At 38.2% G+C, this 17,386-nt stretch overlaps 1 protein-coding gene across 1 annotated transcript in view; it reads right to left on the reverse strand.

Annotated features, from left to right (window-relative positions):
* Window positions 1-1,199: 1,199 nt before the first annotated feature.
* LOC139981956 (uncharacterized) overlaps window positions 1,200-17,386 on the reverse strand; it is an 18,022-nt gene continuing 1,835 nt past the window's right edge. Inside the window, exons 2-10 of the mRNA XM_071994401.1 lie at window positions 13,919-14,036; window positions 12,092-12,279; window positions 11,187-11,383; window positions 10,625-10,781; window positions 7,673-7,755; window positions 5,990-6,215; window positions 5,038-5,319; window positions 4,296-4,435; window positions 1,200-2,737 (exon numbers count right to left, since the gene is read on the reverse strand). Coding sequence (XP_071850502.1) covers window positions 1,688-2,737; window positions 4,296-4,435; window positions 5,038-5,319; window positions 5,990-6,215; window positions 7,673-7,755; window positions 10,625-10,781; window positions 11,187-11,383; window positions 12,092-12,279; window positions 13,919-14,036 — 2,441 coding nt within the window. The 3' untranslated portion in view covers window positions 1,200-1,687. The remainder of the gene's footprint in view (window positions 2,738-4,295; window positions 4,436-5,037; window positions 5,320-5,989; window positions 6,216-7,672; window positions 7,756-10,624; window positions 10,782-11,186; window positions 11,384-12,091; window positions 12,280-13,918; window positions 14,037-17,386) is intronic.

Raw genomic sequence — 17,386 nt, forward strand, 5'->3', positions numbered from 1 at the left:
GCACGATAGACCATTCTCTACACAGACAAATGTTGAAAATGAAAATGGAACAGGGGGGGGGGGGTGCGTGAGGGGTTTGTGTAGGCAATTGCTCGTTGAAAAAAAACCTTCATGACCATGGTGTACGGAAAATTGATTACGGTCCGCTCAGATCCACAACCCAAATAAACAACACTGCACACTAGCAGCAATTTTGAATAGGTCAAAAATTTGATTCCGAGCGAGGTTTAGAACCTGGAACCTACAGATTGTGGGCCGGACACTCCAACCGCCTATTTTAAGTCGCACGCGTCTGAGAGATCTTGTGATATAACCATCAGTCAGATTTGAGTGTTGATAGATTGCACTATTTACATTCCTGACTAATCAAGCATATTCGCTCAATGGTGTAAAGGGGAATGTAAAGTCCACTGAGGTGTGTTGTATGTGGGTATTAACCAAAGCGTATATATACCGGTTAATATACCGGTTAATTGTTGATATCATTGTTGATATACCGGTTAATTGTTCTGAAACATTACACGGTCGCGTAGATGCCGTATCCTGGACTTAACGTTACGAGTATCAAGATCGAATGCACACACTCCATACATATAACACTTAAATAGAAGGTAAAACAAAAAATAATGCCAGTTCAGTGGAAAGAAGGAACAATTTCACGTGTGGTTTGATTACATTTTCTCCCTATATTTTCAGCAGTTTAAAAGTTATGAAACAGTACAACAAATTACACACAAATGACCCTTAGACCAAAGAACTGTATACCCAAAAATTCCCTGAGTAAATTTTACAAGTCCGTATTATTACATATACCGGTATTCAATTTGTGGTGTCTTAAACAACATCTGAGAGAGAAGAAAGCACGATTGATAGAGTGAGAGGGTGGAGGAGGGGGGGGGGTGGGTGAAATGAACGGATAACGATATTCATATTAATCGAAAAGTCATTTGGAACAAGTTCCTAATGCTAATACCACTCTACACTCTCCTCCTATTTCATGCTTCAAAGAACTCGTACTGTAAGTACGAACAATTCCTTGCAGTTATCTGATCCAAACAGGATCATATACTCGTACTGCTCAATCTGTCAATACGAGTGCTCTGCAACGCCACATGAAAGAACAGCATACAAAACAATATCCCACCGTGGGCACCGAATTTAGAAGATATGTATTTACATATTATAAGTTAAAACCGAAATTATTTTTACCTTGTTTATTATTTTGAAGATGTATACATACTCAAGATATTTAGTTTATACATTACGAAACTTATTACTTATTATTTATATTACAATTTTATTTTTATATTTCCAGACCGTGGGATAAAACCACTGGTTTATATTAAACACAATGATTAAGATGGAGAAGAATGAAATTCCATTTACCGTGCTTAATATATACAGGACATGAAATGCGATAAAATATGCCGAAGGTGACAGGATATGAAAACGGTTAACCGCTTACAAAACTTTCGAATAACCGATTTGGGTGAGAAAGAGTAGACCAAGGTGACATAAATTTGTACAATAATAAAATTAAAAGTATCATAATCAAGACCAAGCATAACAGGAAATGCACAAGTTTTTTAGCACAAAGTGCCGTTATATAATGTTTAAATTTTCTGATTCAACTAAAAGTAGATTTTCACTTCTCTTTGTTACTTGGAAGACTTCAATCCGAGACCAATCATTTCACGAAGCGACTCATTTCGTCCACTTTTACGTAGGAAGTAACTTGTGTATCGAAACATTGTGAACTCCCTTTGCTCGTTAGTTCAGCGTGTGAAACATAAGGTCCAGTTGAGGATACCATCCTAGGCTCGTGTTTTGTGCCACTTTGAGATGGTGATGATGCCATAGAACCATCTGGTGGCGACGAAACGTCCAAGCATGTAGATGAATTGGTATGTGATGGTGACACTGTGCTGCTACGGTGTGGAGATGCACCGGAGAGTGAGGATGACGGCTCGCTGATATTTGAACTTCTGTTTAAAGATGGCGACGACGGGAAATTTTCACGTGAAGACACAGGGACGCCCTCACTCGACGATCTGTCGACAGATGGTGAAGGCGGGACAAAACCATTTGAAGACTCGATGAACAGTGGCGATGACGGGATAACCTCGTATGGGGACCTATTGACAGGTGGTGATGACGTAACACACTCACTGGAGGATGTGATGATAGGTGGTGATGTAGGTTCAACCTCACGTGAAGATCTGTTGCTAGGTGATGATGACGATGTCAAAACCAAATTTCCATCGGTAGGCGGTAGTACCTGGTTGCTCTCAACTGACGACTCACTACCGGACGTCGATCCAGATGTGGTATTCTCAGGTGAAGACCATTTATTCGCCGATGGTGTAGGAATGCTCTCATATGATGAAGGTCGGGCGCCATCATTTACGAATGACCCATCGTAAGGTGCCGTCCAGAAACCAGAATCACTGGACTCCGTGGACATGAGACAGTGTCTTACATAGCCAAAAGTTTTCGGAATATCAACTGTCAACACCTCCTCTATTATCAGATCTCCTTCTTTTTGGAAAGACCTCATATCAAGCTCTTTAATGGGAGATTCCTCAAACACGTCAATTTCCTCCTGGCTTGCATAGGAATGAGAGATCTCAGTGGTGTTAAATGCATGCTTTTGGTCTTCACTAGATAGTGGCCTGTGAAATATTTCCTTCTCAGGTGGTGAACGTAGCTTCATTGGTCGATCACTGAATATCTGAATCTACATATAAAAAAAGTTTAAATGAGTTTAAACTTTCAAAATCAAGAATTGTTTGTAATACCAAACCCATTCATGCAGCTTCTATATATTTTGGTATAGCATTGTTATCTGCTCTCCATACCCTAACTTACAAAAGGGGGTTTGAGACATTCAATGTGATCTACACAAATAATATGAGAACCGTTCTGGGCGACAAAATCATTTCAAAGTAGATTGAAAATCATTTATTTTTTACATGTTTCTTTATGCTTTACATGTTTTTATTGAAAACACAACAATGGTTGAGAATATACAGAACCACTATATGAAGTTTCTTTTGAAAACGTCTACGAATTTGAGTGTGCTAATATTTCGGGCCAACATGTCACAGATGCACTTTAATTGCAAATGTCGTAAGTATGCCCCCTCCATATGTGGTTTGAATGACACCAAGGAATCACCAGCACCGTTGTACAGCGCAAAGCGAAAATTACTTTAATAAAAAATTAATAATAATAATAATAACAATAATAATAATAATGATAATAATAATAAAAATATTAATAATAATAATAATAATATTAATAATAATAATAATAATCAGTTATTTTTACGACGCTTAAGCGTGGGAGAACTTGTGATTACAACTTACACATCGGGTGGCTTCCAATTCAACATTTTATCTCAATTTTGGAATCTTTTCAATTTAGAAAGTCATTTCAGATGGTAAAACCGTAGATTGCTCTTGGATGAAAAACCCACCTTACTATATGACCCGACCGGGTATGGAACCCGGAACCTCCCGATTGCTAAGTATATACATTTCCTTCCGTCAGACTGAATCACAGAGCCGGGCTATGCATATTCAAAATAGCCATGCACATAATTCGCAATCGGTTTGGTAAAATTGTCAGAAACATACACGAATATATTATAGATGATTTGAGAAGGGACACCAAAATCACGTTTGCCGATGAAGCCAGTCGATTGTAATATAGGTGCTCCGGAAGTGAACAAATTATTAACCAAAGCACACTGGAGAGTATGTGTGTGGTGGGGGTGGCACCCAGTTGGGATAATCTTTTCTATACTGTAGTGACTTGTCCCGCTTTCAGAGCACTTGTATTGTCAGTACGAGCAGGATAAATATCATGATTCTATCAGATCAAGGTTAGGAACTGTTTGTACTGTCAATACCAGTGCTTTGAGAGCATGATATTGGAGTACAGTTTAGAGAGGTATTAGCATTAGGAAATTGTCCCAATTGGCTGGGGGTGGTCAGTCCGTTATGAATATTCCTACTGACATAAAGATGCAACACAGGCACTTGGGACGACTTTCCAAGTGCTAATACCACTATATACTGTCCTCCCCTATCATGCTTCAAACCAATCGTACTGACAGTACAGACAGTTCCTAACCTTTATCCGGTTAAACAACTTTGATCATCAGACTGTTCGTATATACTGTCAGTATGAGTGCTTTGAAGCAGGACATGTTAGTACCGTACTGTACAGGAAAACTTGTATACCAATTGGGTGCAAGTTTCATGTATATAAATATAGTCGTGTCAACTTACCACAGGTTTAGTCAGAGAAAAATCGGGAATGCGAGACATGTCACAGCATAACTTCTTCGCCGTAATAAAGACAGCCAGAATAGTGATCACGAGAAGAATCAGAATAATCCCAACAAGTAACAAATCGGATCTTTTAGGGTCTGCAAAAACAGACGATAAAGTTACTAGTATCCGTAGGAACAATCGGGATTAAGTTCAACAGACTTTGAAGATTTTCAGTTTCAGTTAGTTATGTGAAGAAATTGGGAAAGGAAAAAATATAGCTAACACATAAAATATTCAAAACATTACTTGAATTACGAATGTTAAAACAGTACGTCGAAAAACGACGTTCTTATATTGTTAGATGTTCAAGCGCATGGCAACGATGTCGCATCGCTACTTTGTAAAGTTTCTATAACGTCATTTGGTTACTTTTTTGTAACCATGTTGAAAAGGCTATAATATCTATACGTTAACACGTGTCGAAGAATACTTTTTTTTTAAATTCTAAGAGCGGAGCCCATACCCATTTTTTATTTTGTACAGACGTCATGAAAATCATGGAATAAATATCATGATCCTCTAAAAACATAGTATTGTGGGCTGAGAAGTAAACAAACTCTTTGACCCTGTCTCTAGCTTAACCCCTCCCAAACCATTCTCTCTAGCATATTTTTGGATAAACTACGCAGTGATGATACCACGAAACAAGTTTAGTGTGACAAATTATAAATGTTACAACGAAAAACCGGTAACTTACTTTCAACATCGTACGAGATTGAAGTTGATACCACTGTTTTCACTCTATCGTGTACATTAGGGCTGATCGATATATGGTATCTTCCGGTATGTTGAAAATGCAGAGCGACCATAGTTGTATTGGGACCATTCACGGTAACCGATACTTCTTGCTTGCCGCCGATGGATGTTTTGACGTCATAACCGGTAATGCAATTCAGATGATTTTTAGGCGGTTTCCACATCAATACAAAATCACTCTCTGAAGTTCTGGTCACGTATTGAATGGTTGGTAAATAAGATTCTGTCATGAAAAGAGATGACTATGTAAGAATATGTATGAATATGTATGAATATATATATGAATGAATATGTATGAATGAATATGTATGAATGAATATGTATGAATATGTGGACTCGCATGAAAAGAGAGAGAGAGAGTGAAGGAAAATAGATCCACTGGGTTTTAGCAGGAATCAGGGTTTGGATCAGTTACACGAATCAGATTAACCCGTATACATAATGTTTGTATTATCAAGCAGGAAGACATTCTGTAAAAAGAAACTATCAAGTTTTTGTTGGGTCAACGAAAGTTCAAAAGCTTGCTAATTTTATCATAACGAAGACCACTGAAGTAAAATAAAAGAAACGACCCCTTTATCTGTTACGAGATCCTAGGAATAATGTCGTATCACTGGATATTCGGATTCCAAATCTGAATATGATATTTCAGCTAGGTTATATTCCACTTAGCACAAACATGTGCCATCAACCGTCCCAATCTCCTCCATTACCCCGTTTTACCTTCCAATATCCAACTACCACTTCTACCCCACCCCACCCCACCCCACCCCTCCCTTCCTCACCCCCTCCCCATTCCCCTCCCCCATTCCTCTCCCCATCCCATTCCCTTACCACGCCTTTACCCCAGACCGTAAATCGTTGTTATGAAAATGAACTGTGTGCCCACTTACTTGTATGATGGTCATCTTCATCAATGGTGTAAACTTCTCCATTACGACGTCCACCTGTATTTGCTGACGTAATGATGACGTCGTAATTGTTCCATCGACTCAAGTCCCGCAAAGTTACTTCGCGTATCGATGGCGCCAATGACAAATGTGCTGCATTTCTGACTGTGCTGTTATATGTGACGTTTAACCAGGAGAGTGGTCCCTTGATCTTTTCGTCATATCGGATCTTGCCAAAGAAGCGATAAGTAAAAACTTGTTAAAATCTAAGTTGAATATATGAGTAAATGAGAGGAATAGTCGTGCAGTCCTGACAAGGCTGATATAAACTTCAAAAACAACAAGTGTTATGGCCCTGCCTTGTGAAACTGTTTAGTAGACTGTGCCCCTTACTAGAGAGTGGCGATATGGATGTCTCAAAGGGTACTCCAGAGGAAAAGTTAGTTTGTCTAATGAAAGAAGATCGTATCGTGGGGAAAGTTTGTACATTGCGTTTTCGAGATATTTCTTGTTGAAATTGTCATATATTATACCATAGCCTTATAAGAGAACAGATATGATGTGTGAATTTCACTACATGGTAATTAGACATATACCGTACCTCTTTCATCAGCTAATAATACAAAAATTATAATAAATTCTTATATTACTAATAATCCTCTGGACTATACATTTAGTATGCAGTTTAAGCTTCCAAATATTTGCCAGAAAACCAAAAAACTCGAGTATTTCGGAAAAGATTCCCTGGTAAGGTTATTCGATGACAATTTTTATTTGCACATATATCTTTGGAACGTTTCTGGTTTTCTAATCAATTATCTACTTTTGCTTTTTGAAGTGTCCCTCGGAAGTCACACTTCTTGGGTATTTGTTTACCATCATAATGATTATGAAAATCAAAACTTCATGTTAGAAATCAAAACGTTCTGGTATAAACAAAACATCATGAGCTCGCATTCCTTGTTTATGTGAGTCTGTTGCCAAGTAACACTAATTAAAATTAAATTTTAGTTCGTTTACAGTTAATTAGTAACGAAGGTATCCATAGTTACCATTTGTTATACCATCTGACAACTTATAATAAATCACCTGACACCGGCTGATAAGCCACCTGGCAACACTTTCTAATCATCTATAAGATTACCTGATAAACCATGTCACATCAGTTGATAAACCACCTACCATCAATCATTTTGCCACCTAACATCACATTGTAACCACCTGACACCACCTGATATCACCTGATACCACCTGATAAATCATTGGATATCACCTGACAAACCACATGACACCACCTGATAGATACACCACCTAAAGTCACCTGATAAGCCATCTGTCATCAACTGATGATCCACCTGATGCACACTCTCATAAAGCACTGCTCCATAAACGGCAAAAAGAATTGAAATTATTTTAAAGATGTTTTGACTATTTATTCATTTATCGATATTTGCTTTCAAATTTCAGCGAGGGTCGCTTATTTAGGAATGTTGCCACTTTTGTTTCTCTTCTTATTTATAGTTTAACTAAGTTCACCAGAATCTTTTCTGTATCTACTTGTGTTTGGTGGCCTGTACGTTATAGGCGCAATGGATTCGGTGAATCAGTATCAAGAAACCATTCATCAGCTTATAATTTTCAGAGGCTAAATGAAATCGAGGGCCGACGGCCCAACTATAAGCTCACCTTCCATGAAACAGTTACATCCCTTAAGTCACAATTACGTCTTATTACATTGTGTCCCAATACCGTCGGACCAAACTCTGGCGCTGAAAGAAAGAATTGAATTCAGAGAAAATCGAATTAATATTCCATAATGAAAACAACAAGGAGAGCTGGAGAGTTAACTGGAAGGCGTGTTCAACCTCTTCAACCTTGGCCCATCCTCGCATCCATCACAACACAAGGGAATTGTTCATATATCTGTTCCCTTACCTTACTTATCAGTATAATGACATCACCGACCTTCCCAATTCTTATATGCAAAGTAGGGTTTCCATATTCATATAGGTATGACACACCTGGTAGGTAACGTGTTACCACTATATTTATTTTAATCTTTCATGTTTGATTCAAATAATCCGACCTTCACATATATGTACGGTACAATCTAACGTGACTCTTTACTACGGAGAGCCAAACGTTCCATAAATGTCGAAAAAGAAAGTGAAGTGTCCAAGTTAATATATATATGTCCAAATCGATATCAACATGTTACAATTCGATATCAGCATGTTACAATTCCATATGAACATGTCGAAACAAAATACAATATGCCATTGCGTCTATCAACATGTCAAATTCAACATCAGCATGTCGAAAACTTGTAACAGCATGCCATTACTACATTGGTCATGTCAACATGCTATATTTACGTCGTGCTATAATTTTGGCACTTCGGCGCGCGCCAACGTTTCGTATATGTCGAGATTTATTTCAGTATGTCCAAAACTTGTGTCAGCATGGTGAGCGAAGAGTAGTGAAGTATTGCCATGACAACGTTGCACATGGTTCGTGTCGTTCACACGGTACTATGGTTGAATCATGGAGCTATAAACAGAAGGAGAAAACCCACTTTGAAGTATCATTGTAACCGACAAAATTTGATCGCCATAAGTAAACATGCCTCAGGGCACAAACACTGGTAAAGCCATCATCAGCTATTACGTAATCCTGGTACAAAGGTCATTTCGTATATAGCGTCCCTCACAACATAACAACAGACACTCCGATCCTAACGTATATGTAATTGAAATAGTATACACAGTACTCATATATGTTACGTTACGCATACCTGTAAGAATTTCGATCGGAATATATCTTTCATTTCTCACCGAATCATGCGAAGATTCGTATTTAATAATTAATTGTTTATCTCAGCATATATTTCATCGCAATATATGAACAAGTAATGGCGAAATAGGTACTTTTAGTCAAGTGTAAGGGGCTTTATTATCTTGCCCATATACTTTATACTTGTTATCTTTATTTTTGGTGGGCTTCTTGTACAAGCTACGGCTTCCAAGCCCTTCCACCATTTTCTCTCCGAAATTTCCATTATTTTTCTTTTATATGATTTATTACTTATTATTTTCTTTGCATGGTATTGTCTTCACAGTCCTATTATTATATAAACATTGTGAGGAAATGGAAAAATAAATGAAATGAAATAAAACTTTTCTTCGTTCGTTAGGCAAATAACGTTAGTGCTGTTTGTTATTGCATTGGGAACCTAGTGTTATAAAATTAACAAAATTAATTTAACACGAAACATGGCTGCCAAAAAACTTGGCATCCGCCGAGGACATTAGAAATGTTCATGCTACAGGATATAGTTGAATTTATGGTGAAGCTGATGATTGAAGAGTTTGAGAGGCTGGATGTTCCAGACGACATAAATTTGGAAGATACTGAATTGTTGAAAAACATGAGGAACAAATTCTAAGATAATTAGCAGGTTATGTGCCATTTGCCCTTAAAAAACGTTACATGAAAGTTAAGAGTACTCAGAATGCTTTAATATTTTTACAGTACTTAAACTGTATGTCTGTTGCAGGTGAAGGTCACAGTTTTTCAGATGAGTTGCGACCAATGGGATCGACTCACACACCCACCGCCGTGCCTGCCTATGCCAGTCACGCGAATACATCGATCAGGGAGCTGCTACTCTAACAGGGAGCTGCTACTCTAACAGCTCCCTGCATCGATATAGCAAAATTACGTAATCAGTTCCTGTTCCTGTTTCGGATAAACATCTCTCGTTACCTCCGCGGAGCGCAACAGATGTAACCCCTGAGGGAACGAAACGTATCTCACTAAGGAAAAGTCGTAGCTTTCCGCTACAGTATATTCAACCATAGTACCGTGTGAACGACACGAACCATGTGCAACGTTGTCATGGCAATACTTCACTACTCTTCGCTCACCATGCTGACACAAGTTTTGGACATACTGGAATAAATCTCGACATATACGAAACGTTGGCGCGCGCCGAAGTGCCAAAATTATAGCACGACGTAAATATAGCATGTTGACATGACCAATGTAGTAATGGCATGCTGTTACAAGTTTTCGACATGCTGATGTTGAATTTGACATGTTGATAGACGCAATGGCATATTGTATTTTGTTTCGACATGTTCATATGGAATTGTAACATGCTGATATCGAATTGTAACATGTTGATATCGATTTGGACATATATATATTAACTTGGACACTTCACTTTCTTTTTCGACATTTATGGAACGTTTGGCTCTCCGTACTTTACTGTTACAGACAAAGAGTATATATAGTTTGTGTGCAGAGAAATACCAGGTGTTGTATACAATCAACAAGCTGTTCTAGCTAGCTTTATAATCCTTTTCGGTTTCAAGCCGAAATACACAAACTTTTGAAAGTGAGATGAAGATTTGGTTGATTGAATTGATTAATTGTTTCATTGATTGTTCTATTACTTGCTTATATCTTTATGGTTTTATATGTCTGTTATTTTTATTTGGCTTTGTTCTTTATTGGTTGTTTGTGTTACTTTGTTTCGTATTGTCATTTGTTATATATATATATATATATTTGCGTGTATGTATTTTGCTTGTTTGATACCATTCACTCAAACCAATATCTAGTATAGTTTCATACCTTCCTGTAAAGTTTGAAATTGTTGTTCGGCGGCTGTGGCTGAAAACTTGTTATGCAGTCTGCCTCTGACTTTGATGATATAATTCGTGTAAGGTTCCAGGGACACAATATCAGCTTTGCCAAATCCATTCTTAGACCTTTGTGGTTCTGTTGATCTCTGTATACAAATATGGAGCCAAAAAGATTGTCCGATTTCAAACCAAGCGCACACAAACATAGTTCACACCGCTATAAGATATAGACCACATGTAAGTGACATGTGAGACATCTGAGACTGGCATTATATTTTACCTATATATGAACGATGTTGGCAGGGGCAACATTTATGTAATTCAAAAATTATTTTTATTGAAACAATTTCAAATGCTGGAACTTGTGGTACGGAATGAGTTGTCAGGTTGTGATGTCCCCCCCTCCCCCGGCCCCTCCAATGGAAGTCACATGTTCCACTGCCCCTGAAATGTTGCACAACCCCCCCCCTTCTCCCTCCAGATTGAATCCTCTTTCTGCCGCCTCTGGATTTTACTATATGTAAAAACCAAAACAGAATATATATACTTACAATTTTATAAGGACCTCCAACCTTGAACAAAGACCAGTTGAAATAAATATTTTCTATTCGTTGGTTCAATAGAGTTTTCTCAACCATAATCAACTTTTGCCCGCTCCTTTTCGCGTAATGTGTCTCTGGTCCTTGATATGTGACGGTAGCATTTCGGCTGCCTACTTTTATCTTGGTTATGATAGGAGCCGAGGTGGCTGTAAGAAATAACATCATGCACATGGTTAACTTTATATATGCCCTAACGGAGGCGGCGAAGTCGTGGGGAGGGGGAGGGGGAGGGGATGCACGGAGTATCCTAATCGAAGCCACATCTCCCTCTGCTCCTCGAAATTTATCTATACCTTCAGATTTCCACAACCCCCTGCCACCCTGTGCTCCAAAGACAACCCACATCACCCGCAGTTCCCATGGGTCATGTCCAATCGTTGACAAGTGGGGGTATACCACGTACAATGGTTACAAGGTTTGGTTATTCCTATCAACAGCAGGAGTAAGGAAAAGAAGGGTTTCTCCAGCTCCCTTCACCCCCTCCCCCCCCACCAGTCACATACAAAGGCTTGTGCCTTCGTTTGTTATATCGTTGGAATCCTGTACAAAATCTGGGAAGGATATATAAGGGACGATGTTATAGTAGTAGTAATGCGAAACTTTCCGGATATGCTTCATCGGTTACATTTCCAGAACTCAACCTACAATACATTTTTAACACTTGGACAACTTTAGAATGTATTTGCATAACACTCATAGCTTCATACGCGCAGTGTTACCACCGTTGTCATGGTGATCATTTGTTGACAATCATGATGTAGTAGTTTGGTATACCATTAAGAGAGGCTTCTTAATCTTGTTTGTTTTAATATTTGTTCTTACTAAGCAGTAACAAGAAAGAGCAGCATACTTACTGAAGCGGTATTTTGAAAAGGATTTCGTAGAGAATCCTCTAAATGAATCTCTGACGTCAGAGATAGCCGTTACTTTGAAATAGTTGAGGTCTCTTCTCGTAAGTTCTTTTATGGTTGGAAATCGTTCCAGTAGATTACAGGTAGTTGTTGTTAGATTCACACAGGACGGAACGATGACATCAGTTTTGCTGTAGACGTAGCAGATTATAGATGGGTTAGAAAATGGAAGCAGAATTTGTTCTTCTTGTTTACCCAAACGGATCCACTACTTTATTCCTTTTATACAATCGACTTTGTGTATTCAGTGCATACGTATATAACAATTTCTTTCAAGCAGACATTGTTGTGCCTATAAGATACGTGGTGTTGAAAATTATGACGTCATAGTGGCAACGATCTATATAAAGCAAATCACTTGTTAGTCATATAAATAAACATCTGAATGGTGACATGTGTTTCCCAATTATAATCAAGTACAGTGTCAATTTTATTGGATTGATCACTAATTACAAACGAATAAAAACTGGCATTTAAATCGATTGGATTTAATTCCGGTTTATTTAGCCAAAAAGAGGTTAATTGAAGACAACAACCTATGTAAATTCGAAACCTCCAGCCTTCTCTGTATCTAGACTGAAAGTGCATACGTCTGTAACTTTTGCTTTTATTTAACTTTATATTTTCACCTCTAGCCACCGCCTACTCAACGGATAATATATGTACACCACCCAGAGAGAGGCGCTGAAGTATGACAAGGTAAAAGTTATGTAATTACATAAATGATATTTGTAAAAGCGATTTATAATTATGTATACGTGTATGCTAACGTCGTTGAGTTAACACAATTCAATGTACTTATTCCCAGTGTGGATATAGACAAACAGACAGACAGACGGAGATACAGATAGATAGACAGACATACAGACAGATAGACAGATAGATGGATGGATGGATGGATGGATGGATGGATGGATGGGTGGGTGGGTGGGTGGATGGATGGATGGGTGGGTGGGTGGGTGGGTGAATGGATGGATGGATGGATGGATGGATGGATGGATGGATGGATGGATGGATGGATGGATGGATGGATGGATGGATGGATGGATGGATGGATGGATGGATGGATGGATGGATGGATGGATGGATGGATGGATGGATGGATGGATGGATGGATGGATGGATGGATGGATGGATGGATGGATGGATGGATGGATGGATGGATGGATGGATGGATGGATGGATGGATGGATGGATGGATGGATGGATGGATGGATGGATGGATGGATGGATGGATGGATGGATGGATGGATGGATGGATGGATGGATGGATGGATGGATGGATGGATGGATGGATGGATGGATGGATGGATGGATGGATGGATGGATGGATGGATGGATGGATGGATGGATGGATGGATGGATGGATGGATGGATGGATGGATGGATGGATGGATGGATGGATGGATGGATGGATGGATGGATGGATGGATGGATGGATGGATGGATGGATGGATGGATGGATGGATGGATGGATGGATGGATGGATGGATGGATGGATGGATGGATGGATGGATGGATGGATGGATGGATGGATGGATGGATGGATGGATGGATGGATGGATATTAACCAATGGGATTGTGAAAAGGAAAGTGATTTGTATAAAATTGAAACCTGCGTATCTACATATATTGGATTTTTTGAAGTAGTTTGTATTTTCAGCATTTTCTTAAAGTTTTTATTTGCTAATAAGTAAAATCATTTTAGTAGTCTAAAGAACTAGATTTAGAAAGCGCCCACTGTATGGGAGTATTTAGATAGAGCTATACCCATTATTATCCGCCACAGTATACATGATTGTCTCATTCCGCCATTTTGTTGCTAGGGGTGGACTCCACGTCATCGACAGGTTCAGATCTAACGCACTGAATTGAATATTTGTTGGTGCTGCAAAATAAAACGACAACAAAACACGAAATATCGATAAAACGGTTGTGGTTAAGCAGTATGTTAAACATCAAGGTTTTGAACATTAAAAATACTTTCGATTCAAAATGACCAACATTTCAAACCTCAGTAGCTAAAATTATAATTAGTTCAGTGGAAATTTTAAATGATGCTTTACAAATTGCTCGTTCCGTCGTTTCGTTTCTCTATTCTTCCATTTGCCTGCAAATAGCATCTTCATAAAATAAAAGAATAGTGATACACTGCTTCCTAGAGGCCAGGATAAGCGACCTTCAAAAATTGGCCACTTTTTAAATTAATTTTGGCATTTTACCGCCACTTTAAAACCGAGACTCGAACTGCAAATTTCATCATATGTGTAGAATACGTCGGCTTAAATTTTGAGAAATTTTTCAAATACTTATCAATATGACACAGTTTTTACAAAACCTCAGTCGGCTTAAATTATTTTTTAATTCAAAGGAACGTTCATGATTAGTCCATCGTTATCTCCTGTGAACCCGCTACATCAAACATCACCCATCAAAAGAATCGACAAAAAGAAAGTAACAGCAGGCTGTTACGGTGGTTTAATAGGGACTAGGGGTTGGGGTGTCTCCAAATCTAAAAAGTTGACTCGTTGTCTCAAAATTTTGACTTTTTATCTCAAAAGTTTGACCTTTTATCTCAAAATTTTGACTTTTTAAGTCAAAATTTTGACAACTTTTTTTTACCTCTTAAGTTAATTTTTTTTATCGCATATGGCCCTACTTAGCCACCGTATGCTGTCGGTTTTTCTACGTGTTTTGGCTTTTATCTGAGATCTTGTGATCAGTGTTTTCGTTTTATTCAAAAGTCACATGTCACTCCAGAGCCAAGAAAAAGAATGTTCTTTTCCATTACATTATTGGTTTCCTACAGGAAATTGACAGATGGCCATTCGTTCCGGTTTAAAGTAAAAGGCTAAATCATGCAAATTGACTTTCAAAAATAGCTCCTTAAAATAAAATTAAAAAACGACTGTTAACACTTTCCTGCACACTTGTTATGAGTTCATACTAGTACGGCGTATTTTAACAAAGTCATCTGTTTTCGTATATAGGCCTACTTGCCTTCATGATTTGGTACTCTACTGGTACTATAGTGATATTTTAAATTGTGTGCATATGAACTATAGTGCAAAATTATGTATATACGTGTATGTACTCATGCTAAGATCCCTGTACCATCATACCAAGGGGAATATTACTTGTACTCATACTTATGATGTTGTACTCCGTATACTACGAGTCTTGAATACACATCACAAATATGTACATGTACTCCAACTCATACCGTTGTACTCCGTTGTACAACAACTCTGCTTTCATGTGAGTCAACAACAGCGAGACTTTTGGCAACTTCTGATGTGATATGATATTCAAAATAAAATAAAACTGTTAGCAAACGGCTTATCCACTAGAGAGCCTGTGTAATAGAATGTGTAAAAGTAAGTTGGCCTGACGTTTTGATCCTAGCAGGATCTTCTTCAGAGGCTAAATGACAAGCTAAGTGACGACTAGTGACTATATTTTGAGCATTTTACCAACAGTCGTGACGTCATTGACAAAAAAAAACTTCAATTAACTGCAACTGGTCTATAGTAAAAGTTTCGACTCATATTTTTTCTGATTTTTCAAAACAACATTATGTACCTCCAATTATCTCCAATTCAATGGAGCGTTAATCACTGCGTTATAAACAGACGTAATCTAGTTTTGTTGTCAGCTTGCGTCATTCCCTTTTGCCTGCGAAGTCAGGCTCTGTGTTTAATAGGCACTTGTGTTTTTCCTTAAGCCAAAGAAAAGGCAAACAAAGTGTACTACGTGGGATATAGATTTTTTCTTTTGGTTTCTACCCGATACCTTGTGGTTAGGTTTTTCAACGAATAGTGAGACACCACAGAGATGAAAGAGAGCTGTGTTTTCTGCATACTGTAATTGCAATAGTTCTATCTTCTAAATCCCTCTTTGGAAAGAGGGTTTATCAGAAAACCGAAAATAAACAATTTGAAAGTGGAAAAAAGCCCATAAATGTCATTCGGCATGACAGACAGTCTCGTTGTGTAAGGCACTATAGGGAATTAAAACATCTGTTAAATCACAAAGTAGAATCGGCACATGATTTAGTTTGTGAGCATGAACACAGAAAGGTTTGTCAGTAATATCCAACTGTTCTCATTCTTCCAGCAAGATATAATCAAAATATTGTGAAATTGTAGATTTTATAGCCTATTCAATTCCTTGGATGAGAAATGCAAGGTTGTTGTGTATCAAGTATCAATCTTGGGCATATGGTTTTAAGTTTTAAATATAAACTCTGTGCCGATCATGATATAATATTGCTGCTATGGAAGCGCTGAGTTTTCGCTGTCAATTTAATTCACTATGTCGCAGAATGCATGGCGGGTTGTAGAAGCCATTAATATGCTATGCCTTTTAAGAATTATCATTAGGCTAATACGAATTTACCACGTAGCCTTTGGGAGTGATTGTGTCATGTCAACCCAAATGACTCAGAATTACATAACAGGGCCCCTCTTTCAGAATTCACAGATAGTCTTAGGCGCGGATCCAGAGGGTGTTGGTGGTGTTAACTCATTGCAAACTCCACACGAAAAAGAAGTTATTAGCACAAACTAGTGCGAAGGTCCAATTGTAGACCTAATTTTATATTATGCCTCATAACGCACAATTTCACGTCTAAACTTCCAAACATCCTGGGGGAGGGGAGAACCCCCAGTCCCCTTACACGAGAGTCGGCCGGCTTCGACGACTCCATGCAGGGAGTAAAACTCCCATCCTTTTTAGAATCCAGGATCCGTCCCGCGTGCAAATTCACCATGAAGACTTTTAGTATATCTTATACAGCACATGTATAGTAAAACCTTTACCACGGTTCTTAACTCTATGTCCTGGCGCCTACATTATTTCTCCCCATCCTCCTTTCAAGAAATAAATTATGTTTTCTGATTCTGCTGATGGTATGAATAAAGTCTTGCTGTTCATGTCTTGTTGCCGTCGTTTTCTTACAGAAACAGTCATCATTTACAGAACTCAAGTCTTAGCCTATAGACCCCATGCAGTGCAGTGCAACCCATTCGCAGTGATTAAAAGATACTGAAACAAGTATTGGGCTGTACTGCAGATTGGGCTGCGTACACATATTGAAGTTCTGACTGATATTATAATTATAAACAAGTGATATACATATTGATTGTACATATTGATAATATGATGGATCAAATATAAAGTGAGGTATTGTGCGAGGGGTGAGGGGGGGGGCAGATTATACAGGTATAAATAATCCAT

Source organism: Apostichopus japonicus, chromosome 2 (genome assembly GCF_037975245.1).
Source record: "Apostichopus japonicus isolate 1M-3 chromosome 2, ASM3797524v1, whole genome shotgun sequence".
Taxonomy (NCBI): Eukaryota; Metazoa; Echinodermata; class Holothuroidea; order Aspidochirotida; family Stichopodidae; genus Apostichopus; species Apostichopus japonicus.